The following is a 23,127-nucleotide window of genomic DNA, read 5'->3' on the forward strand; positions in this document are numbered from 1 at the left end:
TATTTTCTAGAAAATTATAATAATGCCCCACTAGACATGTTCAAAAGGTGGTACAAATACAATGCGTGTAACATCGACCCTGAAAGAGTAAAATCGGTATTCATTAGTTTTGGATACTTTACTCAATATTGATTGTAAAATACCATAAATTTTCCAGAGTGATAAGTGAAATATAATAAATAAAATTTAAAGCAATGACGTAGTTATTTATGGGTAGTAATATGTATTGATAGTTTATTATAGGCAACCAATATAACTAATTAAGACAAAAGTATAAAAATACTAACATTCAATAAATCAGTCTCATTAAGACAGTCTTCTATTAACTATTAAGTAAATAACATTACAAAATTTATTTTAAATAATTTTTCTTATTTCTCTAAAGTAAATGATTGTGATCATAATAATCAAAGTACATTTGCTATGCAGTGATTCTGTATAGTTAATCAAATTGCAAAGATTCGATATCAAACGGAAAAGGTATATAGTCTTGCTAGTATGTCAAACAAGTCTATTATTAACCGGTTTATATGAATAATTTAATACAATAACTAACCGGTATTCCTATTTTTTCTTTTATACACTAAATGGTAAATATTTATTATTAAATTTCCCTTACATAAATATAACAATGATACAGCGTACGTGTTTTACACACTCATTATAAAAAATCTAGCGCAGTTACAAAAGATATATATAGATATACAAAGAGAAGATCAAAAATGGAATGAAGGTAAATCCGTAAAGAAAGTAAAAAATATAAATCGTTTAAGTTGTTGCTCTCTTAAGTCTCAAAAAAAAATAATTAAAATAATTTAAGTGGGTTAAATGCTGTTGAAATCCTCCTTCAGGCACTAGCAAATTGATATATTTTCGATCTAACCAGTCATAATAAGGCGCACGAAGTCTTCGTAGTTCACGTTGCCTTGGGAATCCTCCTGTCCCTGCAGAAGTTGTTCAACCTGAAATCAATACAAGTGTAAGTTTTTTTTTGGACGTTGGTCGAGAAACAAGTGCCGTTTTCAGTTTGGATCACGTACCTCATCGTCGGTCAATTTCTCGCCAAGAGTTGTCAATAAATGGCGCAACTCGGCGGAACTTATGTAACCGTTTCCGTCTTTATCGAAATGACGTAAACCTTCGATGAAGTCTTCGGCGGTGTCTGGAATTCTGCTCTTCGAAATTTGCTATAAAACAAAAATATATAATAAGAAAATTAAACATATTATTTATAACAATCAATATTTTAATATTGATACTGAAAGCTGTACATATTAATAATCATTTTTCTTTATAATAATCAATATTAAACAATAATGAATTCCTAATTATATAAACTATTCAAAATTAAAGATATTTTTTAACAATCGCTGAAAATGACGGTTGCGGTTTCTAGAGTAGTTCAATCTGCCGCAAATCCGGACTAAATCCAAGAAAACTACTTTCATTTGTATACCAAAAATTAAATAAATACAGAAAATTGTGTAAAAGAATCAAAATATTGCCACACTATAAACATTGACGCACTAAGAATATTTCAAGAAAGCTGAAATCACACATGAACTGTGTGTAAACTCATTACATTACAAATGCTAGGATTCTCTATGATTTTATCTTAATCCAATTGGATTTGAAAATATTACACAAATAAATTTTATAAATTCAATACTAAGATTGGATTATTTGTAATAAATCCTAAATCCTTCATAAAAATATTTTTTGTTAAGATTCATTCTTTTCATATAGAAATTAATGAGAAAGAAAAAGATCATTACAATTGTGCTGCAATTTAATAAATGGAATGATTATAAAAAAAGGATTCAAATTGGATTGAAACAAGCTAATGAAATTTGAAAACCTCAACTGAATGTTATGTTCACAAAGTGAAGTATGTTTAGTTTCAATAAAGCAAATATTTATAAAGCTTAAGGCATGTTTATCATAAGAAACGGTTACAGTTCAAATTCACAATTCAACGTAAAATTTATATAAAAATGCAATACTGAAGTATTTCTTATATATAATATGTCTTCCCCAATTTACCCAATTTTATATAAACTAAATCTGTTTGTGTTAAAACTTCTTAATTTTGTTAATAATTATACTAAAATGCCATATGGTTTTCTTTATTTAATAATAACATACCTGGTAAATTGGCAAGAACACCTCAAAGGAGATCCTTTCATCAGGTTTGTGCTGGAAAGTGTATTTCTTGACATCAGACTCTGTAGGGTTTTGACCCAAGGCCCTCAAAGCATCACCAATTTGGGCAACATGGATCTTCCCATCTCCACGATTGTCAAAGAGTTGGAAAGCCTCTTGGAACTCTGCAATATTAAAGGATGATTATATTTAATTTACTCAGAATATGAAACTTTTTTTAACCTTCCACTGATGTTAGAGACAATTTACTGGGAGGATCGTACAGGTACATTGTTAAAATGGTCTGGAAGTGAGCAGACTGTGTGAGTGTGCACAAGGTGATGAGAAACTGGGTATTAACTAAATTTCTAGAGCATCAATTGCACAAAGCCTCAGAAGAGTTACTTTCAAATTCATGCCTTATATAGTATTGAGAACCAGTTCCAATGATTCATACTTTATATGGTTAGGGTCGAATGAAGTATATATATACACATATATATATATACATAAGGTATAAATATATTTTATTTATGTAATCATAAGAACAGCCTTATGTTGAGTAAAAAAAGATTGTTGATATTAAGATAATTGGTTTGCAATAAGTGAAGAAATTAGTTCAATGATTCTTTGTTAAATACTGAGTCATCAAAATGAAACAAATAATTATAAACATCAATTGTAAAATGATAAAAGCTATAATAATAAGTTGTGAAAATAAATTAATTAAGAACGAATTTAATGTGTTTGAATTAACATCGATAGATAAACTTTGAGATTAGATTAGGATTGAAATTGAAAAAATGGAGAGCTTTTGCTTCGCAAGATTGGAACTAAACATTGGGAAAAGGTGGAAGAAATGCCAAAAATTGTTTTTTTTTGGTCTGAGGATGAAGAGTCCAGACAGATATTGGGCGTGTTTTAATACGAGTTTTAAAGTGGAATAACTGAGAAATTAATGTGGAGAGAAGAGTGAAACGGTGGAAGCCGACTAAGGCGGGGCAACATAGCCTACAAATAAATGAATATCTTGTGTGTTTCTGCACTTACCAGCCATTTGATCCTCGGTGTAATTAGCCTGCAACAAAGACAGATCTGATCATTCCGTAATGGTTGGAAAGTCGTCGTGGTAAATGGGGCGAAAATTCGCCGGAAAAACCACGAAACGCTATTTGCATACGTACCATTGTGTTGTTTTTGACGGCCTTAGCGCAACTGTCAAATCTGGTATACTGGCAGCGGTTTGTGTACCTGGAAATGACGTCGCCCCAAACTATTTTGTTTGATAAGCGGGAATTACGAATCGGCTCTGGTTATCTGCTCTCTTTCCACTTGAATTCGCTTTGAAGCCATGAAGTGTGAAAGAGGCAGAAAGAGGGATAAAAAGAAACGGAAAATAAAAACGGTTCTCGGCGATGATTCACTAGAGTGATTCAATATTTGGAAAATAGAATTTGTCAGAGCAACTGGTTTCAAAAAATATTTTTAAATTGAAATAACTGCACTGTTTTTACTTTAAATTATGTAATTTCATTTTATTACTTGATAAATAAACTATTTAAAATTATTCAACATACTTAACATCATTTTATAATTAATTAATTATAATTTATTTTACAACGCTTTGAAATCTCCATGTGATACCAATTATTAAAAGTTTTATTTTTAATTTAGATACTATCATATCTCCAACAAAAATAACTCTTATGATTTGATATAGATATCTTTCTTTATAAACTATTTTTATTGAAAGAAGTAATTCTGTTTCTTTGTTAACTTTTGTTGAATTAAACCTGAAATAAATTCATTTATTCGAATAAATATAAGGAAAACATGAGAGAATATATAATAATTATTGTTATATGTGAAAATGACAGAGTAGCGTTTTATATCAAGTGGGCCTCATAATTTAAATCGGGCCCACGACAACCTTATTGCGGACTATCAAAAACAGATACTTCCGATATCATTTCTTAACTAAATTGAAATTTGTATAGGAAATATTTAGAGTGGCCACAATTAAATTGCGCCACTTCTTAAATCGGTTTCAATTTATATGTTTAATGTCTGTTTCATCAAGAATAAGTTGAAAACGTTTGAATTAATTAAATAATCCACAGTTACTTACTAAGTATAGTTGGGCCCTTGGAAAATTATTTTTTGCAAACCCCTCCAAAAAAATACTAAAACATTTATATATTTTAAATTCTATAAGAAAATGTCTTGCTTCTCTATAATTATTTATTAATTATATAATTAAATTTCTCAATGAAATAATTGTATCCAAAAGATGGCCTTGATAGTCCCATATCTCATTTCTTAAAACTAATAATAAAGAGATTTATTATTGTTATAAATTTCTTTGGCCCTATTTCTACCCGTTTTCGGGTTTATCGGACCACACAAATATTATTGGTTTTTGGGAATCGAACCAACGACCTTTCGTATCAGATTTTCATGATACAGGCGACTATTTAAAACTATTTTTTTCATTCAATAGAAATCTTTATTCGCCTGAAACTTATACTTCCCATTATACACGACTGTAGTCATGTAATTTATGTTACTTATTAAAAAAATCAATATTTTTTATAGAAATCGCTTTATGTTTTCAGATAATATTAAAATTTAATCAACAATTAGTATTATCTATTTTTTAAATATTTTTTTTTAGAAAGTGTTTAAGCCTTAAAATAACTAAATGTATACTCAATATAATAAGGTTTATTTCAACAGTCATTTATAAACAATTTAAAATAATATGAAAAGACTTATGGTCAATAGCCCTTTGTAATAGTTCATTATTTTTCTGAAACTATGTTTTTTAAATTTCTTTATATAAGACTATTACAATAAATATTATTTAAATAAGAATAAGTATGTATTTATAAATCAAATCATATCAAAATATAGATATAAACTGTTACAAAACTATTAAATGTTATTTAATGTGAAAAGACAACTTACATTTATGTTATGTCTTTTCACAAGTGATATAATAGAAAACAAATTGTATATAGATATTTTTAAATTTATGTCATTAAGTATAAAATGTCCTATTACCTCAAGTACCAAGTTTGATACCCGATGTATGTTTTTATGTGTATGTGTGTTTGTGATTATCTTACAAATTGCCTTTTGAAGATTACATTACGAACTAATGCAGCGCAGACAACTCGAAGTCTCAAGGAAAGTATTTGGAAAAGATGTGGCTAATAAACGTACGTTGAAGGTATGAGAAGTTTCGATATTTAAAATGAACTACGTGCGTGACTTGATATCAAGGTGAAAGAGATATGAGGGTAATCTCAGAAGTACTAGACCTAATAAACACAAAACATATATTTAGTTTTAAGTTCATTATATATTCATATCAACTTAATGGCTTTATTTTTTTTATTATTGAAAAACATAAAATTTTATTATTTTTTTAAAATTTTATTTTAACATATTTATGTATAAAATACAGAATGACCAAATATTGCCCAAACAGTTTATTATATATTCATAAAAGATTATAATTTTATTAATGAAACCTGGCACCTCCACCATATTATAAATAATACTCGAAAGCAATAGAAAATTCCAATTCTATAATAATAATTGTGAAAAAAGATCATTAAAGTCGATAGGATTTAATGAAATAAGCTTTAAAAAAATTCGATTAAAGAATTATTTAAAAAAATTATGAGAATCAGTCAATTCTTTTTTTTTGTTATTCAAATATTGATTCTTTGGTAAATTATTATATTGTAAATAATTGCATATAAAATACTTACAATAACAAATTAAACCAAGACATTGACAGCAGATGTCGTTAGTGGTTTTCTGCGATAATTACTAAACTATTATTTTCCATAATAACTGCGTTTTAATATATTGAAATGCTAATAAATAAATTATAGCTTACCATATAATCATGAATAGAAATGAGTAGAGCCGATGTATCAAATCCTTGAAACAATATAAAAAGTTTCCTTCGTCGGAATGTTGTTCCAATTTGATTTAATCAAATAATATAAAAAAATAGAAATCAATTTTAAATATTATTAAGATTAATTAAATAATAGTTTAAAGCCTATTGATTAGATTAAATTGAAATTTGGTCACTTAAATAACGTTTACTTTCAAGGATAATTAAAGAGTTTAAAATTAATTATTAAGTATATTAAGATTAAAGTTTTCTTTATAGTAATGTAATAGAATTTTAAAAGAAAAAAAAATATATAAACTTATAATTTTTATATAATTTAATATTTTGTAAATAATCCACTAATAATATATTAATCACATAGAATTTTTAAGCACAGCCATACAAATAGTAATCGTTCAATAAAATTTCTTCGTTAAGTGAAAGTTTTAAGAGGTAAAAATACAAAACAAATTTAGTTTTTTTTTATCGAAACAAAAGTTTTCTTAGATAAACAGTGTACATAGATATAAAGTAACATCATATTTTTAAATATGAGTCAAAGTTGAATTGAACTTGAATTTAACAATCCGTACAGGTAGTTATTAGATTAACGCGGATGCTTTAAAAATAAAACTTCTTCATCCATTAACACTAAAAAAATAAAACGTTTTAATATAATTTATGCATCATTTTAAATCATAATTTCAGTAGGAATATCTTTTATTATCATTGTTTTCTAAACGTTCAACTAAAATGATGATATCTTCATCATTTAATAAATCGTCTATCAACGAATATCGTCTTCAACAACGTTTTTGAATCCTGTTGATTGAGACACCTATATAACTTAATTTATAATTTATATGATGTTATTTTCTTCGTCTACCACAAATGATGTATATTTAGCTTGAAATTGCGGAATTCGTTATATCGAAGCATCCTTATGCGAGGAAACGTTAACTGAGGTATGACTGTAGGATCTTTGATAATTGAAGTAAATAATTTCAGAGTCTATTGATTGGCTTAACTTTGAAATGTGGTCTGGAGAAGTGAAAGAAGTGCATTCATCCGGCTACAGCACGCGGCGCTGTAATTACTCAACATTAGGAATAAACTATAATTGCAATTATTTCGACATTGCAAACTATCCACATTAAAAACTATATTTATTATTCCTGAATTCAGTGCATCCTTGAATCCTGTATAAAAAAGAAAAAAATAAGAGAAAGGAAGTAACATTTTTGTCGAAAATGGATCCTTAATGCATCCTTGAAACTCCTACTTAATTGTAGAATGGAAATACTGAAGCAACGAAATCTAAAAAAAAAAAACAATATAGTTCCTGAATTTAACGAATCCTTGAAACTACTATTAAAATGAAGAACAATTGAAGAATGAGAATGCAGCATTATTCCTTAATTATCGCTGAATATAATGGCAGAGAGGAAGTAATGAGTCGAAAAATGCGGTAATTTCTAATGCAATTATTAACAACTGAGCAAAATTCTGCTATTTATATTTTGTAGCCTGTTGCAATTAAAGTAAGCCATGGTCTCTTTAACCTTGATATTTCAATTATGTGTGTGTGTATATTTTAATGCGACAAAATGTAATTCATAACATTATTGCAAAATCACATGTACTCGGTACATGCTCTCTTTCTCTGCTCTACTCCAACACAAAAACGTTTCGCATTGCTAAAGTTCATTTCCCGACCGTCTGTCTGATGAATGCATAATTCATCATAATGTTCCTTGTTTTTTCTATTGCACTCCTTTACGTATATACACACCCCAATTATCCTTCATATTCATGTATTTAGATTACTATTATTATACATTAATTCCTGCATAACATAGCGCACATAGATCATACTAAAATCAATAGATTTTTACATCAGTGAGTTAGTACGCATCAAAAACAATTTGAAATATTTAATTTGCAATGCGAGTTATTTCGTGAATTTGAAAAGGAAATTACGCGTTTCTATTTATATGCGAAGGACATTCAAGTACGGTGCTTTCTTTTCCTGCACGTACGTCAAGATCGAACTTATAAACTGAACTATTCATCGTACTTAAATTATAGTTTTCAATTATGCTCAATTAATTAGTATTATAATTGGCAGAATTTTTCTGGTCGATATTTTGTAATTATTTAAGAAAAATAATTTTTAAAAATGTTAATAATTGAATTTATTATTTAATGAGCATAAATGTTAGTTCTCAAAAATAAATATTATGCAATATTTAGCAGAAAATAATGCATTGAAACTTAACATATAGAAATTATATGTATTTTTTCTTAATAATACCGAAATAATTCGCATAGGTTTGTCAATATGTGGATTGTTTGAAACAGGATTTTTAAACCGCATAAAAAAAAGGCACAATAAGAGACTGGAGACTTTTATACAAGATGAGAAAAAATCATTTTGTGTACCTTTTGTTTTATAATTAATTTATAGTTTGTTCAATTAATATTTGGTTTGATTTGAAATATTCAAACTATATAGTATTACTGAATTAGAGAATTAAAGTAACTAATAAAGTAAATATTCATAATTAATAATACTAAAAATATAACATTTTCAAATTTAAATTGACAACAGCTTATTATATAAACTATTATTGCAACTAAAGAAACTAAATAAATGAAATAAATCAATTATTAAACATATCAAAATGTTACTTTTGTTAATACAGAAGCAATATTAAAAAAAATGATGCAAATAAAAAACATCAACTAAAAAATGTAATTATTTACATCAATTATTTCTCTATATATTATAAAATTGATATTATTTTTTATTATGATAATTAAATATATAATATGTATTTAGCTCATAACTTTAAAAGAAAGCTATGACATGATAGTAAATTCCATTCAATATGTTTTTATAAAAGATTTGAACGGCAGGATTTTGAAGTTCATCGAAGGATATCGAAAGTGTCTGTATTACTATATATACCAGTGAAACGTTGATCAAAGTGTGAATATTGAAATTGTACTCGAAACATTATAAGATCAGTCCAGATTTATTTATTATAACTGAGTATAATTTCATATAAGTAATCTAATGGTTAAATATTAATATAGAACCAGTTTAAAATTTTAAAATATTATTTTTTTTACATTTTAAATAACGTTATATTTGTTAACTTCTATAAATTATTGAGTGTAACTTTCTATTCAAAAAACTTAAGTGATTCATTTTAAACATGCATTAACATTATATGTGAAATAATGTATACTATTATCACGTCTAATCTATCTATATACTATAATAGATAGATTAGACTAAATTATATTCATATAATCAAAAAAAAATGGATTTTAATACAAATATTTTTTAACAGGAAACTAATAGAGATAAAGCAAACTCTAAATTAATATAAAATTTCGTACACAGTACACTAGTATGCTCAATTAAAAATTGGTACATTACTTGGATTCTTCATTACATTATGTTTCTCTTTCATTTCTTTATATTCAAAATACATTTGGGGGACACCATTACATCTAACACAAAATAGAAACAAATCCCGTAAAATCGGGAACATTACACGGACATTTTTATATTTATTATATTAAATTAATACAACAATTTACATTTTTTTTTACGATAAAAGTTATTCATGGAACATTATTACTTTTCTTATATACCTTTATACTTTTTGATATTATTCTGAAAACTCTCAGACGACATCATTTTAGTTCATATAAATCTTTATATTAGAAGTACACACATATTACTTAATTTACTTCAAGTAAATGCAAATAATAGGAGTACATATTATTAGAATTCAACAATAACTCGCTTAATCTAGCTTCGATCGATCCGAATTTACTATAAAGAAATACCCATGGTTATCTAAACAATGGCTATAATGCGCCACTTTTCATAAGAAAATATAGGAAAGGAATATCGGGAGAAGTATGACTGTTGAAGTATTACAAAAAATACAGAACTAGAAAAAGTATTACCAATAATTATTAATAAATATATAAAATTCATAAAAAATCTACATTATATGAACAAAAACAAACTATATTAACAAAAAATAAAATTTATAGCCAAATATAAAATAAATGCACACATTCCTTTTTGTAATTCCAATAGAAGTTCATCAATAATAACATAATATTTATACTTTTTTCTTGTGCGTAATAGTTTGTACTCGTCTCATTCGACAATTTTATACAGTTTGATTTGTAAAAGCAAAATGATTCTGTATTTCGTTTTGACTGTAAAAAGTAATTTTTAAAGAACCGTTTAATCTAATAATGCTTTCAATATTAGTTTCATCTATTATTTCTAACATTTCGCTCCAAATTCTACCATAAGAGCAGTTTCCAGTGAGTTTAATTCATTCAATAACTTCAACTTCTGTGACAGGTTTTTTAATAAAATCTTTGCAAACTACTGAATCAGCTCTTGTTTATCAATGAGTGTTGCTTAACTTTTTGGAAACTTTGTTTTTTGGTGCTATCGTATTCACTAATCAATACGATAGACCCTGGTAATTCCTCGAATAGTGCGGCTTCGATCAATCCGAATTCACGATCAGGTATGAACATTTAATAAAAAAATAAATTTTATTTACAAAATAAGAATAGTGGACGACGGATAGGCGAATGGTTAGAGTTGCCTCTCACGAATTATTAACACTGGCTCAAATCTAGCCTTGTCAGGCCACTTGTGAACTTCATCGATGTTAAGCAATAGGGTTGTTTTTCATCATAAATTGAAAGTTACATGATCTTCACCAATGGCAGTGTTAAGAATATCAGCCAAAAGGACTAGTGGAAATCGCAGCGCAGCATTATACTAATGAATGTTAACCTACACCTGTGTCTCAAACTTTTTGCACTTAAAATATTTATTGGACCCCGACAAGAATGGGTATGTGTAGAAAATCATAGAAAACATACAGTCCCTTCTATTATCAACCAATAAATTAGAAAAAAAAAAGAAAATAATGATAAAACCTTCCAGTTTACCAAAAAAACTAAAATAAATGTCAACCGCCATAAGATTTACTTAATTTACAGGAATAGTTTGTAAATAAAAAAACTTATTTATGTTATTGTGATATACATTTTTTTTTAATTGGCTAAAGTGCCAATATTTATAAATAACTCTATTACATTTATTAATTTAACATCTGTAATAAATATAGATATAAAGATAAAGCAATTTTTCTGGTATGGTTCCGACCATGTCCTGCCCTAGTGATAAATCTATTGCAATTTGTAAATGCTTTATATACGTATGAACAGATGTGTGTCAATTTAAAATTTGGCTCAGATTCCGTTTTGAAGTAGAGAATATGTTATTGAGAACTAGAGCAAATAGGCGTAACAAGTGGTTATACACGGTCTTGTTCTTCTTTCAGAAGCCGATCAAACAATAAACGACATGTTAACAGCAAGGAGTGTTAAGTGGATTTCGATTGATAATAATAACAGTGTTTATTAGTTATTGCTGTCATAAAATGATATTCAACAATAAAATACATCAATTAATCTACATGATACAAACTTTGTTGATTAAGCTTCTACTTATATAAATTTATTTACATATATCAATTAAATTTGAACATAATGGAGAATATTTGAAAATTACTTTCATATTTTCAAATTAAATTATTGAAAAAAATGTATTAGTTCAATAGATATCGGACATAATTATTTAAAGAGATACTTTAGTGAGGACACATCGAGACTGGTATATTTTGGCACGATTAAGCGGCTGACTCAATTATCAGAAGTTCCACAAAAAATACAGTCACATGCCATATAGAACATCCACACGATTACTGTCCCGATTAAACGAAATTTCTGTTGAAAATGCAAAGTAGATTTATGTTATTTAATTAATTTGAAAGAAAATTAATTAAATAACTTTCTTTAGGATTTGTTTCTAATTGACCCGTGTCCTAATTAAGCGGAATCTACTGTACTTCGCATAGTGCGTTTTCGATCAATCTGGTTAGAATATTTACAAACTAAATAAAGTTTAATTGAGCAAAATAAAAAAAATGTAAATTATTAAGATACAAAATTATTTTTGCATATAAGATCGTTTTTCCTTTCATTATAAAATTAATTTTTATAAATATTTTTAAATTAATATATCAAAAATAATCTTCCTAACAAAAAATAGTTTTATATGAAATATTATTTTATTATACTTAAAAGTCTTATATAGTTGTGATTAAGCATGAAATAAAATGATACTCTATGTTTAGTAATTATACAGAAATATTTAATAGAGTTTACTTCTTGACTTAGAAAGTTTTGTTATATAAAGTCTAAATTATAAAATTTAGTTTCAAAATTATTTCATGTAATATCCTTATTTTTTTGTAGTATACGTGTTTAGGAATATAAGTGCACATATTGCAATGTTCACAGATTTGAATGATTTGCTTATAATTTCTACTCTTTTCATAAATCTTTATCTAAAAAAAAGAAGACATACATCTTAATTTAATTTATTATGTTTTTGTGCACTTATTGATTTTTATAGAACTCTTAAACTCAATATATTTACTAATATATTTATTGATAATATAAAATATACAAAACAAAGAAACTATTTTCCATAACATTGAATACATAAAAATAAATCCAAATGAAAACAATTTCCTCTAAAAAGACACAAATACAGAAATAAATTTATTAATATGTGCGTTTTTTCTAATTATTATTTTTTTTTTTTCAAAATTCTTTGTACAGATATATTATAAGCATTTTTTTGTAGGTTTGAATGATTTTCTTATAAATTCCACTTTTTTTTCATATATCTTTATCGAAAAAAAGAATATTTCTGTTTTTGGATAATTAACTATAAAAATATTTATATATAAAAATCTATGGATACTTCAAATTATTAAAAATTAATTAATTTGTACGCTACTGCTTCTTGTTCCAATGGAAAAGAATACAGTGGAACCTCGCTTAACGAGCACCTCGCATAACGAATTCTTGCAATTCGCTTAACGAGCAAAATGAATTGTAAGAAAAGAGAAGTCTCTGATTGCACGCATGATACATCATTTTAAAAACTTGTGTACAAATGCATATTTCGCTATACGAGTAAAATTCCGGAAATTTTGGATTAAACTCGTTACGCGAGGTTCCATTGTAATTAGTTTTTTTATAGTTTAAATAAAATATCAGACCAAACCAGAAAGGAAATAAATAAACTAATAGTAAGAAATATATACTATACATATATAAAATACAATCTAAAAATACCTTGCATAATTGAACATCCCATTCCATCATCAATCACTATACATATTTCTATCTGACGTCATATACTATTTGCGTACGTCACGTTGACGTTTCGTAGCATGTTTTCTTCGATCCGCAATGCATGCACATAATGCCTCTATTCGTAAGGCGTTTTGATGGGTGTTACTCAAGATCGTTTCCATCGAGTTCAGTCCATTCTCCTTTTTCGCATCGGCTGCAGCATTCAAGGATAAAATTAAGTCCACCCAGCAAACACAAGAAGGATACGAAAAAGAGAAAACAAAACAGAAACAACATCAACAAAAAAAGGAAATGCGGTGTCCCGGAGAGATCGATTTTGAGAACAATCACGTCTCCCACAATGCACCTCACTGCGACATTCACTAATTATTCCTCGCACTTTCCTATTTGTTTTCACGTCACGACAAAATTTCCATATGATCTTAATTACATTGAACGATGAAAAGAAATAAAATAAAACAAAAATAATATAGACAGAGTGGTCCACCCAACCGTTACAATTAAGGCCGTTATTGAATGGGATCATGCAAAAATCGGTTACTTTATGTTGTCATTGTTTGGAGATTGTTCAAGTCATAAATATTTACACTGTATTTGCATAAAGCATATTATTAATGTAACTGGACGCGATTTATGCACCACTTTGTAGATATTTCAATTTCCATTAAAGTTATTTCCTGTACAAACTCACAGATCTTAAATAATTACAATAAGAATTGTAATTATGATTTAATAAATAATTAATAAAAATAAAATATAAATAAAAAAATATTTGTAATTCAATTATAATCAATAATATTTTTTAACGTAAATTATATTGAATTTTATATTTTAACTATAAAAAAAGTAACTAAGTCGTAAACTCGAATATTCTATACAGATGAATAGGATTCATCTTCACTCGGTCACGTTCAACTTACAACTATTATCGTGAGATTCATTCTCCTACTGATGTATCTAGTTATTCATACAATTTTTTATTATTCCATTGTTCATATTTGCATGTAAAATCAATTCAAAGACAAATATTGTTTATATTTCCTTATGATTATAGTATTAACCTTGACAATTTATTAATTAAAAGCTTAAATTATTGGTTTCCTTCATTAATCATTTATTAATTAACACACATCAAATAATATGAAACCAATCAAACACAAACCTTCTTTATTTCTTCCTATGTGAATTGATTTAATCTTTGATTATTTTACTATTTTAATAATAAGACACGTAATAAATATTGTTTATTGTTCCATATGAAAATTATTGAAATCAAGTATTTAAATCGTTCATATTTATAATTTTATAAATGAAAATAACAATGTTTTTATATTATAAATGGGGTTAAAAGGAAAGATTAATTTATTTTTATTATTTCTTTCATAATTGATTAATTATTGCATAATAACTGCAATTATTTTTTTCATTAATATTTATCATTTTTTAATAGCCTGATTGACTTGATATTTTTACTGCTTTCATTATTGTATAACAACTAATATAAAATGAATTCCTTATAAAAATTGTGGTAATTAATTTACTAATTTACAGATTAACTTAAATGTTTACTCCTTACAATAAATTTATTAATACCGCTTATTTTTCATTAAAAAAATTGACAGGGCGACTAATAGCGGTATGGTTAAGTCGCCCTGCTCACGATTCAGTGAGCGCCTGTTCGAATCCTGGTCAAGTCAGACCCTTTGTAAGCCCTTTCGGTGCTTACCGCAATAGGGCCATCGTTCATCACATATGGTCAAATGAATGAGTTTCAGTATATGGACCTTCAGCCAAGTCGATGGACAATGACAGTGTTAAGGACAGCAGCAGATTCACAGTCAAAGGAAATAGTGGAATCGTAGAGCATCAATATACTACTGAAGTTAACCTACACGATGACAGCCAACCAACAAATTAAAATCAAAATCATCATAATTTTAACTATCCACCGGGAAAGATTACCTACCTAATGTCAACCGCGATCTTAAATGTATTCAATGTTCACATTGATGAACAAATTGTGAATAAAATTATACGACAAAAAAAAGTATTTATAAACTCCTAATTGAAAGATTAACTTTATTTCTTACTCCTTTCATATTTTAATTAATTGTTTCATGGTAACTAATATAAAAGACAAATATAATTTATCTTTATAAAAATTGCCTCAATTTAAGCGATATAACATTCATATTCATAATTTGCTATGGTCTGATGGAAAACTTTCCAGATTGTTTTATTCTTATCAACAAATCATTAATTAATTAAAGCGTTTAATAAATAATTCACATAATAAGTATAACCAACTAAGGAAATATCATTGATGAATATGTATATAAACCAAAAAATGCATAACTTTCTAATGAACTTTATATAGTGAAATATTCCCTATATTATTATGATTGATATGCAAACCAGCGCCGCATTAATTGTATTAATTCTGTTTCGTGATTAGCATGTGATAATAAACTTTTTTTTTCTCTCGTCTGTTTCTAGTTGGTATTTCTTTGAAATTCTGGAATGTCTACACCTACAAAGCTCAACGAAACCGAAGGATTGCGGAAGGTGCGCCCGAGGGATACGAAAACAAAACAAACAAAAATGTGAATAAAATTCTTCGAATGCATAATTTCCAAAGCGTATATCTATATAAATTAGATCATCCTGAGAGCTCGGAGTTCCTTTTTATAATTGCAAGTATACGTAGCGCAATGGTGCAACGTAATAATAATAAATTGCGCAAAGGAATTTTTGTTATTTGAATATTTTTATGAGCAATTTGATGTTTTGTCTTATTATATATTTTTTTGAGTAATAAAAATAATGTATAGACCACAAAGGACAAATAAAATGTCAATTGTTTAGAAAGGATTCCGTTATTAATAAAAAAAAATACATTTACGACCTTCCAAATCTAGTGCACATACATTTGTTTTTAATAGTATGAAATATATTTTTTTTTTTGGTAAATTGCATTTAAGACTTGAGAATAATTGTATAATAGGTACATCTATTGTTTTGCTGACAACATCTTATTTAATAACCCATTTAGATATTTTACGTATATTTAATTTATTATAATGAGAAACAATGAATTTACATGATTTACATACATACTTTATTGGCGCAGAATGTCGTTCACGTACAGTTAAATATACATATGTATTATGAAAAAAATAACTTCTATTTTTGATATTTTCTAAGAAACAATTTAACATTGAACTACAATTTATTTTTGAAATTGTAAATAGTAAATGATAAATAATATAAAACGCATTTACTTGAAGAAATTCGAACTGGAATCACATGACTTAGGAAACCGCGAGATCATTTTGGTAGTTTAGGCGGAAATAAACTTACATTGTTATTTTTACGTTTATATTTTTTAAATTTATTATGATTTAGATTATTTTTAGCGTATCTATTTTCTTCAATTAATTATATATTATAGAAAGTACTTTTTTCAAACTTTTTAATGTTATTTACTATTTAGTTATACTTTCCAAGTACAAATACCAATAGGGTTGAAATTATAACTATTAAATATTGTTCGTTATATTGAGTTCAGACCATTATTTCATGCAATTTTATTTTAAGTTTAAGCAATTTTAAGTTTTTTCAAAGTTGTTAAAATTATTTTTTTATGGAAATTTATATAAGAGTGTGGTTTCAGTAAAATACCTTTAGGACTTATAACAATATAATTCATTAAAAAGTCTACGACTAGGACTCAATGGGTTAATAGATAATTAATATTTATAGTTTCTTTTAACAGTTATTGCTTTGTTATTTTATGATAATTTATTTATTGTAGTTTGTTGATTTCTCAAGTTTCAATCATTTCTGTTAGTAAAATTAATAAATTAATTGTTCATTGTTTTCATGTGTTACTAATTGGCATATTATAATTTAATTATGGCCTAATAAATAAGGACAATTTCTAATAAATCATTTCTTATTGAGTGATTTATTGTGACTAACAATATTAGAAATTATTAGTAAACTGTTTCATGATTTAAATAATTATTAATTAAGTTACAATTCGTTATTGTGCTATCAACATTAAATCATTAAGATTAATTAGAATTAGAAAAAAATAGTTATTTTTAATGATACGTTTTCTTAATATGAAAATGTTATATTATTCCAGTTATTAGTTTCTCAATAATTTTAACTATACTTAGTACATTTTTTATTCATTTTAAATATATCGTTTGTAATATAATCCAAGGACTATTCAGAACGTATGGATAATTCTAAAATGTTCTAAAATATCAAAATAAATAAATATATGTTTGTTATTGATTGCAATATAAAATTAATTATTATTTTTTGTTTAATTAATTGCAAGTGTTTAGTGCTGAGTCGATGAGTGAGCGTGATATGATCGGTATTGTTTAGTGGGTGTAACGTGTAATGATTTGAAGACTCGGAGGAATATGAAAACGGAAAAGCGTTTCGATGATGGTACTTACTGGAGGTTTTTGTGCGTTCAAATGAAAAGCGTATCATTCAAGTATGCGTGTACTTGAAAAAATGCTTTGTTGGAAGTAATAAGGTCACAATCTTAATAATGGCTGGGAAGAGGGAAAGAAAAGCCTCACCTATGATAGGTATTTCAAGTCTCCTTTTCTTTTTCTTCTCTCTGTCTATCTGTACGTATTAGTGTGTATATTAATGGGTGTATGTAAGTGTTTGTGTGAGTGTGCATTATTTTTTTTTTCAAATATAATTTATACACCATATTCTTGTATCAGATACGAACGCGGATTTTTTTCGCTCTGCAGAACGTAGTGAATATTTTTGCCATGGCAATGAAGTGAAGAAAACCTTGGCTGCATGTGACACGGAACAAAGTATTGTGCGGTGATGGGGGAGAAAATTCGCGCGATTCTTACGTGCCCGACTTCCATATTTTATTTCCTTCCACCATGTGGGCTCGGTACTGCTAATAGTAAAAAAATATGCTACGGTTTCTGTCCAACGGGTGACTTAGGGTGTGGTTTAGTCCGTATATATAGTTGTAATTTTGATCCTGTTGTCACTGTGTATCCGTACAGCAAATCAACAACAACATGTTTGTAAAACTGGTAAGGAAGTACAATCGAGTCAAATTGGATTTTATTTTAACCACCCTTTCTCATTATTGTGAATATAGGCAGTATTAGCTAGCTGTATGGCAGTAGCTCTCGGCGGGGCCTGGCATGGACCGTTGGCTGGTGGTTCTCCAGCTGCCTTGTACCCTGCTGGTGTCAGCCCACAGGCCTGCCCCAACTACCCTCACTGCTCTAACCCAGCTGTAGCCGCCAACCCAGGAGCCGCCGCTCATGGTGGAGCTTGGAACGGAGGTGCCGGTGCTTGGAATGGCGCTGGAGCCGGTGGTGCCTGGAACGGCGCTGGAGCCGGTGGAGCCTGGAATGGTGCCGGTGCTGGAGGCGGATGGGACGGTGGACATGATGGCGGTGCATGGAACGGAGGACATGATGGCGGTGCATGGAACGGTGGAGACAACGGACAATGGAACGGAAACGGCGGAGGATGGAACGGAAATGCTTTGGACAACGGTGATTACACCGGTGACGGAGATTACCACGGAGAAGGACTCGCCGAATCTGGAGCCGCCGGCGGTAAGCTAATCAAACCATTGTTTTCATCATGAACAATTCAATAACAATATTTTTCTTGTGATTTAGGATACGCAGGCGCTGGTGCTGGAGGATATGCTGGTGGATACGCCCATGGAGGAGCTGCTGGTGGTGTCCCAGCCGGCGTCGACCCCCATTCCTGCCCCAACTATCCTTTCTGCCACTAAAGAATGCCAGATTACCAGCTGACAAACATCGTTGTTTTGTAGTCAGTGCGAACTGTGACTTGCTGTATATAAAATAATATTTCTATATATATATGTATAAATACGCTGTACACACTTTGTAAATTAATTTTCTGAACAAAACAAGTAATAAAATGAAACACATTTTATAAATCAAAGCATCAATGAAATTCTTTCATTATTTCTACCACATTCCATTTCACCTCTTCAATTCACATTTCATCTTTGAACTGAATTTTATTAAAACTAGTATATTCAGTAGCGGCTGCTAACAAAAAAATAAATTGTACCCAAAAACTTATCTAATAAAATCAAAAATAAAAAACCTTTTACTAACGCAATACAAAACTTATCAGTACACAATTTATCATTGTACCTCATATTCATACAATTACCAAAATCAACAATTAAAATGCATGAAATATTCCAATAATCTACCCTAACTGATCAATATTTAATCATCCTATTACAAAAAAGCATTACATCACATTTTACCTTCAAATTTTACTCATATCTACTTAAAATTTTAAAAATATCTGAGTGAAGTAAATCATTGTATCATATGTTTTTGTGTTTGCTTTAGTCATTTTTGTTTCTCTTTTTGTAAAAAAAAACTAATACCTGAAGGCTGAAAGTTGCGAAAGCCTATAGAAGTCTCCATACCATACCATACCCTATACAACTGTAATTCTTATATATATAAATACAAGATATTTAAACTTGAGTGAAGTAAATTCCAGAAGAAATTCTTCCAAATTTAATTAATGTTAAAATTATAAATTTATCAACCATCAATGTACATTTTTTTTGAAACAAGAGTATATGAATATCTCACTCAACTATGAATTTTTTTAATTTACATAATAAAGAAAACAACATCTTTTACAAAGATTTTTGTCTAAAATGAAGAACATATTGTTTTTTATTGTATTCAAATTTAATTACCTTGTATAACAACATTGAAATCGATTATTAAAAGACACCTGGTTACTATTGAGTGAGAGAAAAGATTTTATGTATCTTTCCTCACATTCAACAGTGAAAGGTATTTAATATAAAAATATAAAATTTTAGGTTAATATTAATAAATAAATTTAAAATTAAGATATAAAGCTTTTCGATAAAGTAAACAAATTTTCATTTGCATGTCCTAACTTCTCAATTACTCCACACAAAATCGAAATAATTGTATTTTACAGGGCACCGTAACGGACAAAAGCGCAAATGACAAAAGCACACAGTAAAAAAACCAAATCAAATGTACGAGAATTTGTATGTATTTTTAAAATATAAATCCTACCCAGCTGTTAGTAACTTAAGATATGTATTTTAAAATACATCCAAAACCAAACTCCCTGAACCTCAGGCACTAGAGCAGTGGTTCCCAGCGATGCCCCACCAAAGCTTTTCTAAAATTCTTATGCCCCTTATGTAATATATACATAATACGCCAAACCTGCCCATTTTCGAATTGTTCCCCTTAACAATAAAATTCCCTTCCTATGGAACGTGGCATAACGATGGGAAATACTGCACTAAATGTCGTGCGTGGATTTGACGTGGCCAATTCAATTTCAAATTTATCTTTAATGGTCGTAATTTGACGTGGTTTTAATGCGCGCTTTTGTTCTTGATAGCTTTGTCACTGCGCGCTTCTGTCGGGTCACTGTTTACATAATTTATATAAACTCCATTTTTTATATAATATTGCAAACAAATTATATGTAGCAATATAATTAAAAATACAGTAATATTTCGCATTGTGATGTTTTTATCAATCCGGATTCTCTACAATCCGGTTTTGAAAATTTCAGAATGAAACTAAATATAATAAACAAAATAAAAATAAATTCTAAAAAAATAGTATACATAATTATTTTTTATACATACATTTTTTGTTTAGTTTATTTGTATGCAATTAGTATTATATAATATTTTTCCTATTAATAATTAACTGGTTTTGCAACTTTCATATTTGTTTGATAAAAATTGACCATTAAATATTTCTTATTTAAAAAATGTGTATTATATTAATACAAACGTTCTTCTTTAATTAGAAATACCGACGGTTAAATTACACCATTTGTATATAATCGTTCAATAATGAATAGTATTGAAATAGTTTGCATAAAAATATTGCGTTGCAGACACAATTGAAAGTATACGATAATTACGAAATAGAATGCAATAAAATGTTTCATATTGTAATTTATTTCAACGTTTATTTCTCGTTTAGAAACTGATCGAGTATTTTTCACCACACAAAGGTTAACATATTATGCATGAATCGTTCCATATGCTATCATGGTTACAGCAAAAAAAGGTGTTTAAAAATCAATAATTATTAATTTTAACGTGTTAATAATTATTTTAATATAATGTCTCAATTAACGTCGGCTTTTTCAGCGGCGATTAGAGTAATAGTTTCATGATCAGCATTAATTTTCCTATCCACTTTGAATCTTCTTTAAATGTCATAGGTAATTATACCAGTCTACTTTACGGAATGTCTGCATACGTAATTGGTCTGTAAAACATGAAGAGATAATAAAAGATACTAATGACTCACGTATGAGACTATTTAAACTATTAATAGAATCAATATGCAACAAATTGGTAATAAATATAATATTTCAAAATCATACCTAATTCGCTAGAAATATTATTTTAAAATATGATTTACTTATTTACAAATGTTTATCAATGTGATTTTATTAATATTAATAATATAATGTAAAGACTTTCTTTATCCTTCAAATTGGTTTTGTACTACCAGGAAATTCAATGTCATCCCTCTGTTGCAAGGTATTTGAATTACATTTCCTTATTGCTGTATTCTACAAACATATATTTCACAACAGACTTAAATCTTTGTTTATAATGGTTCTATTTTCTTATTTTATGCTTCCTGGAAACAAGCATATAAGTACATTTAATACGATTTCTGTAATACAACCCACATATTCCACGGAATAGTTTTCGCACATTTTCAACAGTAACTTAGTAACGAGTTTCCAAGAATGTTATATTAAATTCGATTGAGTTATTTCTCTGCAATATTAAAATAAATATTCAAAATTTCTAGATTTTTACTCGTATAGTAAAACAATTTTCCCCATATAAACTAAAGTAATATACTATAATGCGTTCCATTTTGCGAATCATTTTTCGTACTATTTATTTTGCTCGTTATGCGAGGTGCTCGTTAAGCGTGGTTCCACTGTATATATTTGGTTATTTCATAATTGGAACAACACTAATTTCAATAAATTATATATTTTTATATGTAAAATTAAAAAAATCTACTATTTATTTGAAATTTTTGAGGTTTTAATTTTAAGATCAATCATTGTAATCGATTCGTAACTTTTTTCATATTAATAATGAATCAACTAAAGATAAATAAAATAGAAATTCTATATGTGGATTTTCCTTTTTTAATAATTATTGACTAGTAAAACTATATCAATCAAAACCGTACTATAGAAGATAATAAACAAAAATAATTATGTAATTTTCAATCTATGGATTATGGTGATATTAAATTTAAAAGTAAAATTGAAAAAGCAATTATAAGTAAATTTATATTACTTTTTGATTGTTGTTAGTGTGTTATATTGAAATCATACTAATCAACACCAGATAAGATAGAATTTTTGCCGATTTTAGAAATGGAATTTATGGTTCTCATCATTTTTTTAATCTGTTCACTTTCGAAGGACAGACAAGTCCTGGAATCCATCATATAATTATTGCAATATTTATTTATTTGTTTATATTGTTACAGCAATCTGTTTTCAAGAGAATATAAGTTGTAGTGGTAATTTTAAAAGTTGTGTTAAAGGATTGTTTCACACGTAAACACACACACACGTACAAATAGTTTTTTGTTGGTTTAGAATGGGTAGATCCTTCGTAGATCTACAACGGTGATATCCTTTAGTAGTTACTTCTA

The 23,127-nt window shown here is 27.7% G+C and overlaps 2 protein-coding genes across 2 annotated transcripts; one reads left to right on the forward strand and one right to left on the reverse strand.

The window, feature by feature from the left end:
- Positions 1-762: 762 nt before the first annotated feature.
- Positions 763-13,358, reverse strand: LOC108569500 (myosin-2 essential light chain). The gene is made up of 6 exons (XM_017931070.1): positions 13,322-13,358; positions 3,327-3,415; positions 3,193-3,220; positions 2,146-2,327; positions 1,041-1,187; positions 763-962 (listed from the first exon to the last, which is right to left on the reverse strand). Exons 1-6 carry the CDS (start codon positions 13,341-13,343, stop codon positions 879-881), a joined length of 552 nt encoding a protein of 183 aa, XP_017786559.1. The 5' UTR covers positions 13,344-13,358; the 3' UTR covers positions 763-878.
- A 4,972-nt stretch (positions 13,359-18,330) lies between these two features.
- Positions 18,331-19,253, forward strand: LOC108569508 (glycine-rich protein DOT1-like). Its single transcript, XM_017931079.1, has 3 exons — positions 18,331-18,432; positions 18,501-18,969; positions 19,036-19,253. Exons 1-3 carry the CDS (start codon positions 18,418-18,420, stop codon positions 19,152-19,154), a joined length of 603 nt encoding a protein of 200 aa, XP_017786568.1. The 5' UTR covers positions 18,331-18,417; the 3' UTR covers positions 19,155-19,253.
- Positions 19,254-23,127: the final 3,874 nt, after the last annotated feature.

This window comes from Nicrophorus vespilloides, unplaced genomic scaffold (genome assembly GCF_001412225.1).
Source record: "Nicrophorus vespilloides isolate i.1.1-1 unplaced genomic scaffold, Nicve_v1.0, whole genome shotgun sequence".
In the NCBI taxonomy this organism is placed as follows: domain Eukaryota; kingdom Metazoa; phylum Arthropoda; class Insecta; order Coleoptera; family Silphidae; genus Nicrophorus; species Nicrophorus vespilloides.

What these genes read in the sequence shown, in the direction of transcription:
- LOC108569500 (XM_017931070.1), bottom strand. Translation starts at nt 13,343, where the DNA reads ATGGGATGTTCAATTATGCAAG. An exon ending in CACCGAGGATCAAATGGCTG is followed by an intron (nt 2,328 to 3,192) that starts GTAAGTGCAGAA and finishes TTAATATTGCAG; the next exon opens with AGTTCCAAGAGGCTTTCCAA. An exon ending in TGTTCTTGCCAATTTACCAG is followed by an intron (nt 1,188 to 2,145) that starts GTATGTTATTAT and finishes TTTGTTTTATAG; the next exon opens with CAAATTTCGAAGAGCAGAAT.
- LOC108569508 (XM_017931079.1), top strand. An exon ending in CGAATCTGGAGCCGCCGGCG is followed by an intron (nt 18,970 to 19,035) that starts GTAAGCTAATCA and finishes CTTGTGATTTAG; the next exon opens with GATACGCAGGCGCTGGTGCT.